General features: G+C 50.0%; 1 protein-coding gene across 1 annotated transcript; it reads left to right on the forward strand.

Annotated features, from left to right (window-relative positions):
* Positions 1–1,029: 1,029 nt before the first annotated feature.
* Positions 1,030–7,557, forward strand: Prdm9 (PR/SET domain 9). Its single transcript, XM_023708680.1, has 8 exons — positions 1,030–1,095; positions 1,369–1,492; positions 1,792–1,899; positions 2,485–2,586; positions 2,794–3,065; positions 3,390–3,457; positions 4,337–4,530; positions 6,557–7,557. Exons 1-8 carry the CDS (start codon positions 1,030–1,032, stop codon positions 7,555–7,557), a joined length of 1,935 nt encoding a protein of 644 aa, XP_023564448.1.
* Positions 7,558–12,983: the final 5,426 nt, after the last annotated feature.

Below are 12,983 nucleotides of genomic sequence, written 5' to 3' on the forward strand. Positions count from 1 at the left end.
CCGAAGGGGCCTACACGTCGCTCCATCTGGAAACCCCATGCCTTCCGCTGAGGGACCCCAAGGCCCCCTGAGGAACCTCAGACACAGCCCGAGTCCCCAGTGTCGGGCCCCAGAGGAACCCATGTCAGGCCAAGGACCCCGATTCCATCAGCACAGGGATCCCACACCCCAACCTGCGCATCCGGAGATGCTCGGCATTGGATACAGCCTCAGCCACAGCACACCTCCCCCATATCGTGATCTGGAAACCCATTTGACCCCGACTGCAGGGTCCCAAGCCTGCACACTGCACCCCAACTCAGGGATCCCAGGCAGAGGTGCCAGATCAGAAACTTTCAGGACCTCAGGACACCCCTACTTTTCAGTGCGGTTAGAACCAGTTATGGAGAGGAGTGTGAGGGCAAGGGCTAGGGCTGGGGTTGCAGTTATCATTTGGGTGAGGGTTAGCTTAGGTCAGTGCTGGGGTGCAGTTTGCAATTGGGGTAGAGTTTGAGTTAGGATTGGATGAAGTATAGGGGAGCTGTGGTTGGGGTTGTGTTCAGCTTTGGGACAGACTTTAGGTTAGTTTGGGGTAGAGGTCAGGGTTGTGGTAAGACTTACGTTTGAGGTTGTGTTTGGGCCAGGATCTGATTACCTCAGAGGTGTGGAGAGGGTTAGGGTTGGGGTGGGATGAGGCGTAGTGTATGGTTGTGCTGAGTTTTAGGTTTAGTTTAGGTTAGTTTAGGTTAGATTTTAGGCAAGCGTTAAGTTAGATTTAGGAAAGGTTTGGTTAGGGTTAGGGGCCAGGTCAGACTTAGTGCTTTTTCAGGCCAAGGCCTCAGTTTACACCTCCACACCTTTGCTGGCTCCCTCTACCTGCATGAACAGTGGAACCTGATTGCAAACCTCCCTTGCAGATCTCAGTTGCCAGAGTCTCAGCAGTCACCTCCGAGGTCCCCTGATCCTTCTGTGGACACAGCTGGAAGCCGGCCCCCAGCTCTTCCTTCTGCAGAACCTGCCTTGCCCTGTCCTGCCCAGTATTCAGGCCCCATGAATGCCCACAGTTCCTCAGAGGACTCAAAGGAGGACTCATCAGGAGCCAGGCAGAGGCCCAAGGTAGATGAGCACAGGGAAAGTTGGGGCCAAGGACAGAGGGACCAGCCGATGGGATGAGGCGCTGAATCCCAGGGAGAACTGGCCTCCTCTCACAGTGAACACAGAAGAGAGCTGGGCCAAGCATTCTCCCAAGTCTCAGGCAGGTGGAAAGAGGGACAGTCGGCTTCCCCAGAGACACCCGGGCCTGGCAGGGCCTTACAGGCACCTTGGCAGAAAGGGGAGCCTCTGTCTGTGCCCTGTGCTAGCAGGTGACACAGAGTCTCTTTTCTCTAGGTCACAGATGCTTTCAAGGACATTTCCAGATATGTCTCCAAGGAACAGTGGACCAGTATGAGAGAGTTTCAGAAAACACCCTACCGCAGTGCGAAAAACAACTGCAGCGAGATGCTCTCTGTAGGTGAGAAGAGATTGTGTGCCGCCCAGCCTAGGGCACGAAAGCAGGCCTCCCTGCAGGCCCCTGTCTCACAGTTCTGTGTGAGGGTAGTGTGCAGCAACCTGTCCTCAGGAGTCAAGGCTCCAGGGAAGCTCTGTTGCTGGGCTCAGGGCAGAGCTAAGAGAAGAGCTGTGCTAGCCACACACAGAAGCCATCTCTGCTCCCCAGCCTGCCTGGCCTTTGTGTATTTCCAAGGCCCGTTCCTCTGTCTCTCCTCCTGACATGTCCTTCCCCTACACACAAAAGATTTGGGTCCTTCCCAGGTCTGACAGCCCAGCGGTCAGCTTTGCTGCATCGGGGAAGGCGAACTAGCCAAGTCCCACTGGATGACTCTGACGATTCTGACACAGAATGGATGCCTCGGTGGCCAGGTGAGGGCGAGGACTTGCAGGTCAGCTCAGAAGTAAGGGCAGGTCACCTAGAAAGCACGTTGTGGATGGTCTAGAGCTATGACATGGACTTTGGGTGGGCGAGCCTCATGCTGGACAGATCTGCATGGCCACCTTCTGGGCAGTGTGAGTGGTGTGCAGGAATTTGGCTTCCAACACACACTTGGGTCTCAGCCACATAGGGCCCCTGGGGCCTTGAGCACTTCTCATACTCTCCAAGCTTCTAAATGCCAATCAATAATAAGCATAAGGGCCCATAGCCCACCTGTCTTCTGGAAACAGTAAGGATGATATAGAATAAAGGACACATACTTGGCACAGTGTCCCCCACAGCCATTTGTGGCAACAGCTCTGCACATCCTTAGTGCTGCCTGACGAGGTATTTGTGCACTGTGGGTTGCATGTGGCCCTCGACAGCTAGAAATGTGACCTGTGGGTAATGCAGGGATTTAGAGGATGGGGAAGGATGGGTGACAATCAGATGCAAGGATATTTCACAGTTTCTGATGATACAGGGAGAGATGCCCTGGGTGATCCACTTCAGTCTTGCTCTGTCCTTCCCCTTAGAACCCAGGAGAAGGGTTGTTGAGCGGAAGTTGTACACCCTGCGACAAGGAAATGGCTGTGCATATGAGGAGGTCAGCGAGCCCCAGGATGATGACTTCCTGTGTAAGTGACCCTCTTGACCTGCCCCCAAAGGACAAGGCACAGTTAGGTGTGCACGCAGTCACCTGGAGCTCAAGGCGCCCCTCACTCTAGGCATGAGCAGTGGAGAATGGAAGGCAGAGGTAGGGGTTTGGGCTCACTCCGGAGCTCCCCATAGCGAGGAATACACAAGGATTATATGATTCCTAATCCCCACCATGCTCCCTTCAGATTGTGAGAAGTGCAAGATCAACTTCATCGACAGCTGTCCCACTCATGGGCCCCCTACATTCATGAAGGACAGCGTGGCAGATGTGGGGCTTGAGGACCGCGCAGTGCACACACTGCCCACCGGGCTGAGGATAGGACCTTCGAGCATCCCAGGGGCTGGGCTGGGAGTCTGGAATGGGAACTCCACCCTGCCTGTGGATGTGCACTTTGGCCCCTACGAGGGTCAGATCACAGAGGATGAAGAGGCGGGCCACAGCGGTTACGCCTGGATGGTGAGGGGCCTTCCTTCCCCGTCTCCTGGTACCCTGAGCCCCTCCAGTGTCCCTCTGCTCCCTGGGCTTGGTTGAGCCGCTCAGCTCTGTGTCCTGAGTTGCCTTGGCAACAACAAAATCCCTGGTGCAGGGTAAGATGCTGAGTGGGACAGGGCCGCACAGAAATGGAGTAGATACAGCCTCTGTGGCGTCCTTGCCTGTCTGCAGATGCTGGGCAGGCAGGATGCAGCAGCATGAAGGGAGGGGGTGACAGTAGCCTCAGGTACAGCTGGCAGATGTCATTCCTCCCAAATGAGGACAGTAACTCCTTTTCCCAAAACATAGATCTCTGAGGGGAGACAGAGCTACAAGTACGTGGACGGCAAGGACACATCCCACGCCAACTGGATGAGGTGAGGACACCAGGCTTCCTGGCTCCACAAGGACATCTGTCCCTCACTAGCCCGATTCCTTCCCTTCTCATCCCTGATTGCTATTCTCCTACTTAGAAAGTGGGCTTCCCTCCTGACCACAGTCTCTGTCGCTGTGGAGCGCCTGAGGCAGAGCACACGAGATGTTTTACTGCAGGAATATTTCAGTGTAATTTAATGTGCCTTCAACATTTACAGGGCAGGAAGAGAAGTATAAGCTAGGGACTGTTAGGCTAACAGGGCCTCAGAGACACTGAAAATAGTGCTGAGCCTGGGAAGAAATAGACTGCAGGAGTGTAGGGGGTTCCTATACTGACTGCCTAAGTGATTTGAGAGAGGGGCTCTTGCTTCAGCAGAGACACTAGGGGATAGGGACACACTGATGCCATTCTGAGACATGGTACTAAGGCAGACATGATTGCCTACACGCATGTGGGAAAGGAGGCGGCCTCCTTGGTCAGGTGATGGGGGAATCTCCCACGATGACTTGGGCCAGGGTAGCCTAGTAGAGACTACTTTAGAAACAGAATCCTTCCCTGGCACCAACTTCCAAAGGAAACACCACCCTTATTTACAGTTTTGAAATGCAAAGGCTTCCTGGGTTTTACACCCAGCTAGGTGTTTGTGAAGTCTGGGATGTGGCATGAAACACTGGATATGTAGGTGGGGAGACCTGGAGGACTCAGAGCTAAGTGGTCATTGGCCCTGTGGAAGAGACCCAGGTGAGAACAGCAGGTTCCACCAGGAGTAGGGGCGGTGCACAACAGGGAAGTGTCTACCACTCGAGGGATGGATGGACACTGATGTGATGGGGACACGAAAGGGATCAGCTATTTCCTTCCTTTCCACCCTGAACCCCAGGTATGTGAACTGTGCCCGCATTGAGGAGGAGCAGAACCTTGTGGCCATTCAGTACCACGGGCAGATCTTCTACCGCACCTGCAAGGCCATCAAGCCTGGCACTGAGCTATTGGTCTGGTACGGGAACGAGTATGGGCAGGTGCTGGGCCTCACAGGCAACAGCAAGTGGAAGAAACAGCACGTGGATGGGAGAGGTAGGCACCCCTGGGCTTCCTTGCATGAAAGGAGGAAGCTTCTCCCCGGGAATTCCCACGCTTCCACTCATAAGAAGCTTGAGGTGCAGTCCACAGTCAGTGAAATGTCTCATGCTCAGCTTGCAAACGGACAGATGTGTTTTGCATGCCTTTGACACTTAGAAAAATTTATCTTTCAGAATGTTTGTTCAGAGTCTGCTATGCAAGCACATAGTGCACAAATATCTAATAAATGTAATGTGGGATGGTTGGAGCCCAAGTAGAAGTTCTCAGCGAGGCAGCGCCCTCACAGACCTGGCCTCTTCTGGCCCACACAGTGTTTTTTTTCAATTCTCTCCAATTCCCAAATAGTGTGCATGAACCGCAGGCTGTCTCTTAGGCCAGCTAGCTGTCACCTGGATTCCTACCCTGTGCCAGGACCTGAAAACCCAGAGCAAAGCAGATGACCCCCCTGATGAGTGGCGCTGGCTCCTGGGTCTTGCATGGGGACACGCGCACCTGTGCGAGCACGCGCTCAGCCGGGGCAGTGGCTGAGCCTCTGAAGAATCCCCCCAGGGAAGAGTATGCAGGAGTCCGGTGGGCCAGGATCACATGTGCACCAGGCCGGGCAGGGCTTTCCCGGCGGGGAACAGTTAAGGGGCCTGGGTGTCTGTGGTCATAGGGCTCCACACGTGGGCAGCACTTTGTGCAGCCGCTGAGAGGTGGGAAAGAGGCCAGGATTGGACCTGAGGGGCCTGTGACTCCTGCCGAGTCATGTGGGTACAAATGGTTGTAGAGCTGTCCATTCTATGTCCCGGGATCATGCTTTGGCATGTTTGGAAATTAGCCCCCAGAGCTAAAGCTGTGAGAGGCTGCTTCAGTCTCCAGCTGAGAAGGTGGCATGTGAGGGTCGGTGACAGAGAGAAGGTGTCTGACAAGGACAGATTGCGAAGCGGGACTTCCCCAGTATACAGGGAAGGATGATGATTCCTCTTTGCCCTGGGTTGCCATCAGGAAGCAGGATGGGGACCCATGTTCTCTTGGCTACACCCCTCAGATTACAATGGCCATAACATGGCCAGGAATCTCTTCTGTCCAGGGCTCCCCAAGGGATCAGGTGAAGATACATCCTCCGTGGCCTCACGCCAAACACTCACACGGGGCCTAGGTCACCCAGTCCTAGCAATTTCCAATACATCTTCACCAGATGATTTAAGGAGCCCTGGACAGCAGAGATTCCTGGCCATGTTGTGACTGTGGAACCCTGAGCCCTTTGGTTATGAGTGTAGGGACACTGAGCCTGTCCTGCTTCAATCCTGCTTCCTCATGGCAACCTGGGGCAAAAGGGAATCATCACGTGTGTCACATTGCACACAATTCTCTATCTCGGCACTGCTCTCAGATGCAGCCACCACAACCTCCCATAGCTATACCACCCCAAGGGGGATGACCAGGACGGGTCCATGTAACCTCTCGCCGGAGAAGCCAATGGGGACAGCATTACCTAAGTCATCAACTCTGCCAGCTCTCAATGGGATAGATCAGCAGCAGAGCAGGAGTCAGGAAACGGGTCCAGGATCTGTGAGGGACCTGGGCAGAGGGCAGCCAGAGGAGACAGGGAATGACGTAGGAGATGGTTGTGTTCTGGGTGGGGGCCCATGCAGGTCCTTGGGTCCCAGGTCTGCCCAGGGAGGGCCCTGGACTGCTTGCCATGTCAGAAAGGCTACTGAGGCTGACATTGTGGATTTTGTTAAAAATCGGCATGGGAGAGGCACTATGGGCCAAGATTGGTGGGGACAGTGCTTGGTGGGGATAGCACTTACTAGGGACAGTGCTTGGTGCAGACAACTCTGGGTGTGAACAGTGCCTGTGGGGTCAGTGCTTTTGGAGATATTGCTTAGTGGAGACGGTGTTGGTGGGGACAGCACTGAGTGGGAAGAGCTGTGTGGGGAATGCCCTCGGTGGGGTGGGGAGGGCTGTGCGGTGCTGTCAGGCCTGAGGGAGTGTGAGGACCTGCACTCTGAGCAGGAACTTCTTCTTTCAGCAGAACCAAAGGCAGAGATCCACCTGTGTCCCTTGCGCTCTCTGGCCTTCTCCATTCAGAAATTCCTCAGTGGCTATATAAACCACGGTCACCTCTCTCAGATCCACTGGGTAACAGCTACAAGCAACATGCTCCAAGGAGAAGATGCCTGTCCGGGGGATCTGCTCTGGGAGCAGCAGCAGTCCCGTCCTGATGGCAGGAATGATGGAGGTGAAGGAGAGGCCCAAGGGAGACCGAGCCCTGAGCCCCAAAGGACAAGGGAGAGTGGGACTTCAAGAGATACCCCCAACCCTCCCGAGGGACAGATGGGGAGGTCTGGGGAGAGTGAGGGTGTGACTGAGCAGGAGCTCAGCACAGGCCAGACCCTGCCCGTGGGGGTGGGAAGCTCACAAATTGCATCCATGAGTAGTAGAGAGTTGGAACAAGGCCTCAGTGACACATGGGAGGCCAGCAGGAACGAGCTTTCACAAGCAGGGGACAGTCGCTTTGCTTGTAGGGACTGTGGGCGGGGCTTTCGTTATCAGTCACTCTTCATCAGGCACAGGAGAACACACACAGGAGAGAAGCCCTATGTTTGCAGGGACTGCGGGCGGGGCTTTACTCGTCAATCAAACCTCACCGAGCACAAGAGAACTCACACAGGTGAGAAGCCCTATGTTTGCAGCGACTGTGGGCGGGCCTTTACTTTCCAATCAAACCTCAACAAGCACAAGAGAACTCACACAGGTGAGAAGCCCTATGTTTGCAATGACTGTGGGCGGTGCTTTAGTTTAAGATCACGCCTCACCAGTCACCAGAGAACACACACAGGAGAGAAGCCTTATGTTTGCAGGGACTGTGGACGGGGCTTTAGTGATCAATCAAACCTCACTCAGCACAAGAGAAAACACACAGGAGAGAAGCCCTATGTTTGCAGGGACTGTGGGCGGTGCTTTCGCCATCGATCAAGCCTCAGCAGGCACCAGAGAACACACAGAATTGGAGCCCAGTGCTCACAGAAATAGTAGGTTATGCGCAATATAACCATACCCCAGAGCCACAGAATAACTAATATAACCCTACACACCGCAAGGCCAGGTCTGAAGGGTCTTCAGAAGAGACGACTGACGCCTCCCTTTCCCCCAAGTGTAAAGGGACTAGAATTTAGCAATTAAAATGATACTGCAGACTCACAGTCAAGGATGAGGTCGATAGCAGGATAGTTCTGTAGATGTTCAAGGGCTTTTCATCTGTGTTAATTCGTCACAATGATGCCATCTCTCTGTCTAGGTTTTGCTTCCCTCTTCGAATAAATGTTTTCTCCACATGAATCTGAAGTCCAAGCCATGGTTTTAATTGTGCTCTAAAAATGAGTTGAGGAGCAATCCATATGAGCCTCGGGGAACTCACTGGAAATCCTCTCCTGAGTTCCCACATCCTGGGGTCACTGTACTTAAATGACGGAAGGATCAGTTCTCCAAGCCACCAAGAGGGATTTCAGTTCAGGCCAGAACCTGCTCTTGGAAGATTTTCTGTTCTAGGAAGTGAGCTTCTCCCTCCCCCTTCTGCTGCGCTGTTCTCCCTGGTCCTCTTAAGCTGTCTCTCTACCTCCTAGGCTTAGCAGTGAGAGGTACACAGGAGTGTGTATGCATGAATGTGTGTGCTTTGTATGTGCACAGCATGCATGGACCAAGGGCAAGTGAGGTGCTCTGGCTGTGTGTATCTCTGCTGGTCCAGGAGGGCTTCCTGTGCAAGAGTGCCCTGGTGTGCAATGGGTATGTCCAACTCTCGGTGTCTGAGGCTTGTGAGCATGGCCTGCACATATGTGTGTACATAGGCTTGTGTGATGGGTATACATACATAACACATGTGCAGGTGCATGTTGTGCATCCTGTGTGGGTATGGCATAGTCATCTGTTGTTTAGGAGGGCTGTGTGTGTCTTTGTGTGTCCTTCATATGCAGGTGTACATGGATTTGTGTGAAGGTGCGGGCCTTGTGTGTGTGCGTGTGTATTGCGTGTGCATGTGTGAGTGTGCCTGGGCATCTGCACTGGTGTTGCTGTGCTGCAAGGCTCAGGACCAGACCAGAGGGAGATGCAGCACTGGAGGCCCTCTGGAAGGCAGACAGCTGCACTCCACTACCCGACCAGGGGCCGAGCAGGTCCAATTCCCCAGCCTCGTTCTGAGGTCACTCTGGCATTGTTTTTAGGGAGGAAGTAGGAAAGGCACCTCATATTACATGCTGTATTTGGTCACACATGTCTTTTTCATTAACTGCTAGGCAGAATTTACTCTTCCAGGAACAAAGCAGGTTACAATTGTATAACATGGGGGAAGACTCAGTCGTTGTCTGAGACCGGGCAGAGGTGTCCTTGAGGTGCTAATTCTCTGGGACTTAAACATAAGCAAAACACCACCATTTCACTAAATTCTACTCATTTTACGCCCTGCTCTGGGAGCACCATGGCATGTTAAGATTTGTAGCTCTCTAATTATGAGAATCAACTGTGTTTCCTTATCTCATTCTTGAATAGTGTTAGAAATACAGGATTTTACATTTTGATTACATTTGCAATAGCCCCTACATGAGCAGGACAGTTGTGAACTTTGTGTGAGTGTATCCACATACCTGTGTGTGTGTGCGTAGTTGTGCATACATGAGTTGGTGTGTGCCTTGGGGTCCAACCCAGGAAGCCATGCTTCTTCCTCCAGGGACACCATAGGTGCTCAGCCCTCTTCTCCAGATGCAAGCTGGGAATCACTGTCCTCTTTGAAAAGCTCTGGGAAGAGAAGGAAGCCAGTGGCTGGTGTCCTGCCACAGTCAGCACAGTTTCTGTGGAGACCTGCTGGGCTTTGAGGATGCCGGCTCTGCAGGTCCCAGCAAGGGCTCCCTCCTGTCCTCCACCCCTTCCCAGACCATAAGGAGATTGCCTCGGGTTGTATGGTTTCCCTCAAGGAAGGAGCTGAGCAGGTGTGAACAGGGGCACGTGCCTGCACATCAGGTGCCTGGACCTGAGGCCGGTGGCCCAGAAGCTCAGCCTGTAGTCATTGGTGGGAGGGGAACGGCGCTCTCACACTGAAAGGTTCCCAGGCCATGGGCATGAGGGGAGGCTCAGTGGGGACCTCGGGTGTTCGCATCCAGAGAAGTCCAGAGAGGCTGGCTTTTCTGCACCTGTCAAAATGTTTGAGCACAGCCTCCCCCTGTTTTCTCAGCCCCACCTAACAAGTGCAGACCTGTAGGTCAACCTAATGAAAGCCATCTATGAGAAACCAACAGCCAATGTCATATTAATTGGGCAAAAATTCTGAAGGCTTTCACTTTAAAATCAGGAACAACACGAGGCTGTGCAGTGTCTCCACTCCTAGTCAATATAGTTGTGCATATATTAGCCAGAGCAATTAGACAAGAGAGACAAAATGAATAAGGATTTGGAAAGCACAAGTGAAATTATCATTATTTGCAGATGACATGATACTCTACACAGAGTAGCAGTAGAGTTTCAAAAACTCCACCAAGAGTCTCGTAGATTTCATAACCAAGTTCAGCAGTGTAGTGAGATACAAAGTCAACACCTAAAAATCAGTAGCCTTTTGTACACAAACAATAAACACGCTGAGAGAGAAATGAAGGTAACCACACCTTGCACAACAAAATGAAATGCTTAGGAATGAATCACACAAAGAATGTAAAATACTTTTACAGAGAAAATTATGCTACTCTAAGAAAATAGAGTGAGGAGGATTTGAGAAAATAGAAAACCATTCAATGCTCCTGGATAGGAAGAAACAACATTGTGAAAATGGCCATGCTCCACAAGTTGCTATACAGGTTCAATGCAATCCCAATTATCAGACTATTAGAATACCTCACAGAGCTAGAGAAAACTTTCCTCAAATTCATTTGGAACCAGAAGACACCAAGCATATCAAAAGCATTCCTGGGAAACATAGGAAAAGCAGGAGGTATCACAATCCCTGACCTGAAATTATACTATAATGCTGCTGTGATAAAATCAGCATGGTACTGGCATAGAGACAGACCTGAGGATCAGTGTAATGGATTAGAAGATACAGACACAACTACAAACACACTCAGCCCCCCCTTCTTTGATAAAAGGGCCAAACAGGCCCTCTGGAAAGAAGATAGCCTCTTTAAGAAATGGTGCTGGAAAAACTGGCTTTCTCCATGCCGAAGGCTAAATGGAGCCCCATGCTTATCACCATGTACAAAGTACCAAGTTCAAATGCATCAAAGATTTAAAATATTAAAAGGGTGGCCAAATAGCTCAGTGGATTAAAATGCCTGCTTAGACAGATGCAGGGACCAGTTGTTCAATTCTCAGGCCTGCTGTGCCAGCCCTAGCCCCAGGGCACGCTGCAATGGCATCTGAGAGTGAGCATGGTGGCATGTGCCTCTAATCCCAGCACTTGGGAGGCTGTAAACAGGAGGATCACTATGAGTCTCATCTATGCAGTGAGACCCTGTACACCCTCTCTTAAATACAAAAAGTGTTTAAATATGAAAAGAGAAACACTAAATCTTCTGGAGAAAAATGTAGGTAGAAATGTTAAAGACATAGCGGTAGGAAGAGAGTTCATGAACAACAGCCAAACTGAGCGGGAAGTACTTCAAAGAATCAACAGCTGTGGTCTCATCTTACTTTTTCGGGGAGGAGGGTGGAAGGTCTAGAGGGTATTCAGGGTCTCACTACTAGATTGGACTCATAGTGGTCCGCCTTTTTACAGCCTCCCAAGAGCTGGGATTACAGGCGCGAGCCACTATGCCCAGTCTCATTTACCATCTCAGTGTGTCCCAGGGGTGGGGCTGGCACAGCAGTCCCAGGGATCAAACCTGTGGCCCCTGTGCCCGCTTGCAGGTGCTTTAATCTGCTGAGCTATTTGGCTGGCCTCAGGATCTCATCTTATTGAAAAGTTTCTGCACTTCAAAGCAAATCTCCAATTATGGGGCCACAGAGGAAAGAGACGGATGATTTAGAGTGTGCCTAAGGAGAGTCACATGGAGAAAAAACATTCTTTCAAGCTTTCACAGAGTGCAAATTGGTCAAGCAATGGCTGTGACTCATCCACATGGCTGATATTGACAAAGGATCTACAAACTGCAGTACAGGGTTTCAGGATAAATCCTGAGGGGATTTGACTGACTTTATCAGATGCAAAAGTTATATTTCTTGTTATAGTGGTCTTGTTTTATCTTGGTCTTAACCATCCAGCGTAAAAGTATAAAAACAAAGTATAAAATGTAAAGACATATTAATATGCTGTGCTGTAAAAAGCTCAAGTCAACAACTTCTGTCATGACCAGTCCTACGGAAAACCCACTACTATTATGGATTACTGGACTATATTGGAATATTTTGCTGAATTCATGCACCTACAATACTTAAATAACAATGGAATACCCTTCTCTGACAAAACTAAACAAAAAAGGGGGATACAAATGAACAACCACTTTGCATCTGTATATTCAAAATAAGAGAGCTATACAGCTACTTTCTCTTAATGCATAGAAAGATTTGTTCTAATAGTGTTTGTAAACAGGATATCAGGTCTGCATCTTGTACAATGAATAACCACTATGAAGACAATATATGCAATGTATTAATTATTGAAATGTCCTATTAATTGGTTTTGAAACTGTCTCATCGCTATTTGTTTCTTAATAAAATTATTTTTTAAAAAGCAAATCTCCAACAGAGTAAGAAAAAAAAAACAAAAACAAGCACGAGATTTATAGTGGACTGCCCTTCTAACAAAAACCTATCTAGGACATACAACGAATTTTTAAATATAAGGCCCCCCAAATTCAAAGACCCAATCTCAAAATCAGCATCTGAGCTGCTTCTACACTTCTCAAAGGAAAAATACAAATGACAAGTAAATATATGAAAAAGTGTTCAGCATCATTGATCATTCAAGAATTGCAAATTAAAACAACACTGAGATTCCATCTCACCCCAGAAAGAATGGTAACATCAAGGAGTAAGCCAAAAGAAAAAAAAAAAGGAGTAAACCAATGACAAATGCTGGAGACACTGTTCAGAAAAAAAAAAAACCCTTCTGGTTGTATCCACGTTCCTATGAAGTCTTTGAGTTTGTCTGTCTTTGCAGTTGAGTAATACTCCATTGTATAAAAATTCCACAGCTTTTACACCAGTTCCTCAGGTGATGGGCATTTTGGTTGCTTCCAAGATTTGGCCATGACGAATTGTGCTGCTATAAACACGGGTGCACATATATCATTGTGCTATGATGTTTTCAGTTCTTCTGGGAAAATTGCCAGAAAAGGAATAGCCAGACCAACATGTGTAAATATTATATTGTCTCCATAGTGTAAGAACCTGAAAGAAGAAATAAAACCTGAAAGGAATGTCAGATATAGTAAAACAGAAAGAAATAGAACCTCAGGATTAAACAAGGAAGAGGACAGAAA

The sequence above is a fragment of the Octodon degus genome, unplaced genomic scaffold, assembly GCF_000260255.1.
Source record: "Octodon degus isolate 3935 unplaced genomic scaffold, OctDeg1.0 scaffold00455, whole genome shotgun sequence".
NCBI lineage: Eukaryota > Metazoa > Chordata > Mammalia > Rodentia > Octodontidae > Octodon > Octodon degus.

Coding starts and splice junctions, on each gene's coding strand:
- Prdm9 (XM_023708680.1), top strand. CDS start 1,030: ATGAATGCCCACAGTTCCTCAGAGGACTCAAAGGAGGACTCATCAGGA. Junction 1,096..1,368: donor GAGCCAGGCAGAGGCCCAAG/GTAGATGAGCAC, acceptor TCTTTTCTCTAG/GTCACAGATGCTTTCAAGGA. Junction 2,587..2,793: donor CCAGGATGATGACTTCCTGT/GTAAGTGACCCT, acceptor TGCTCCCTTCAG/ATTGTGAGAAGTGCAAGATC.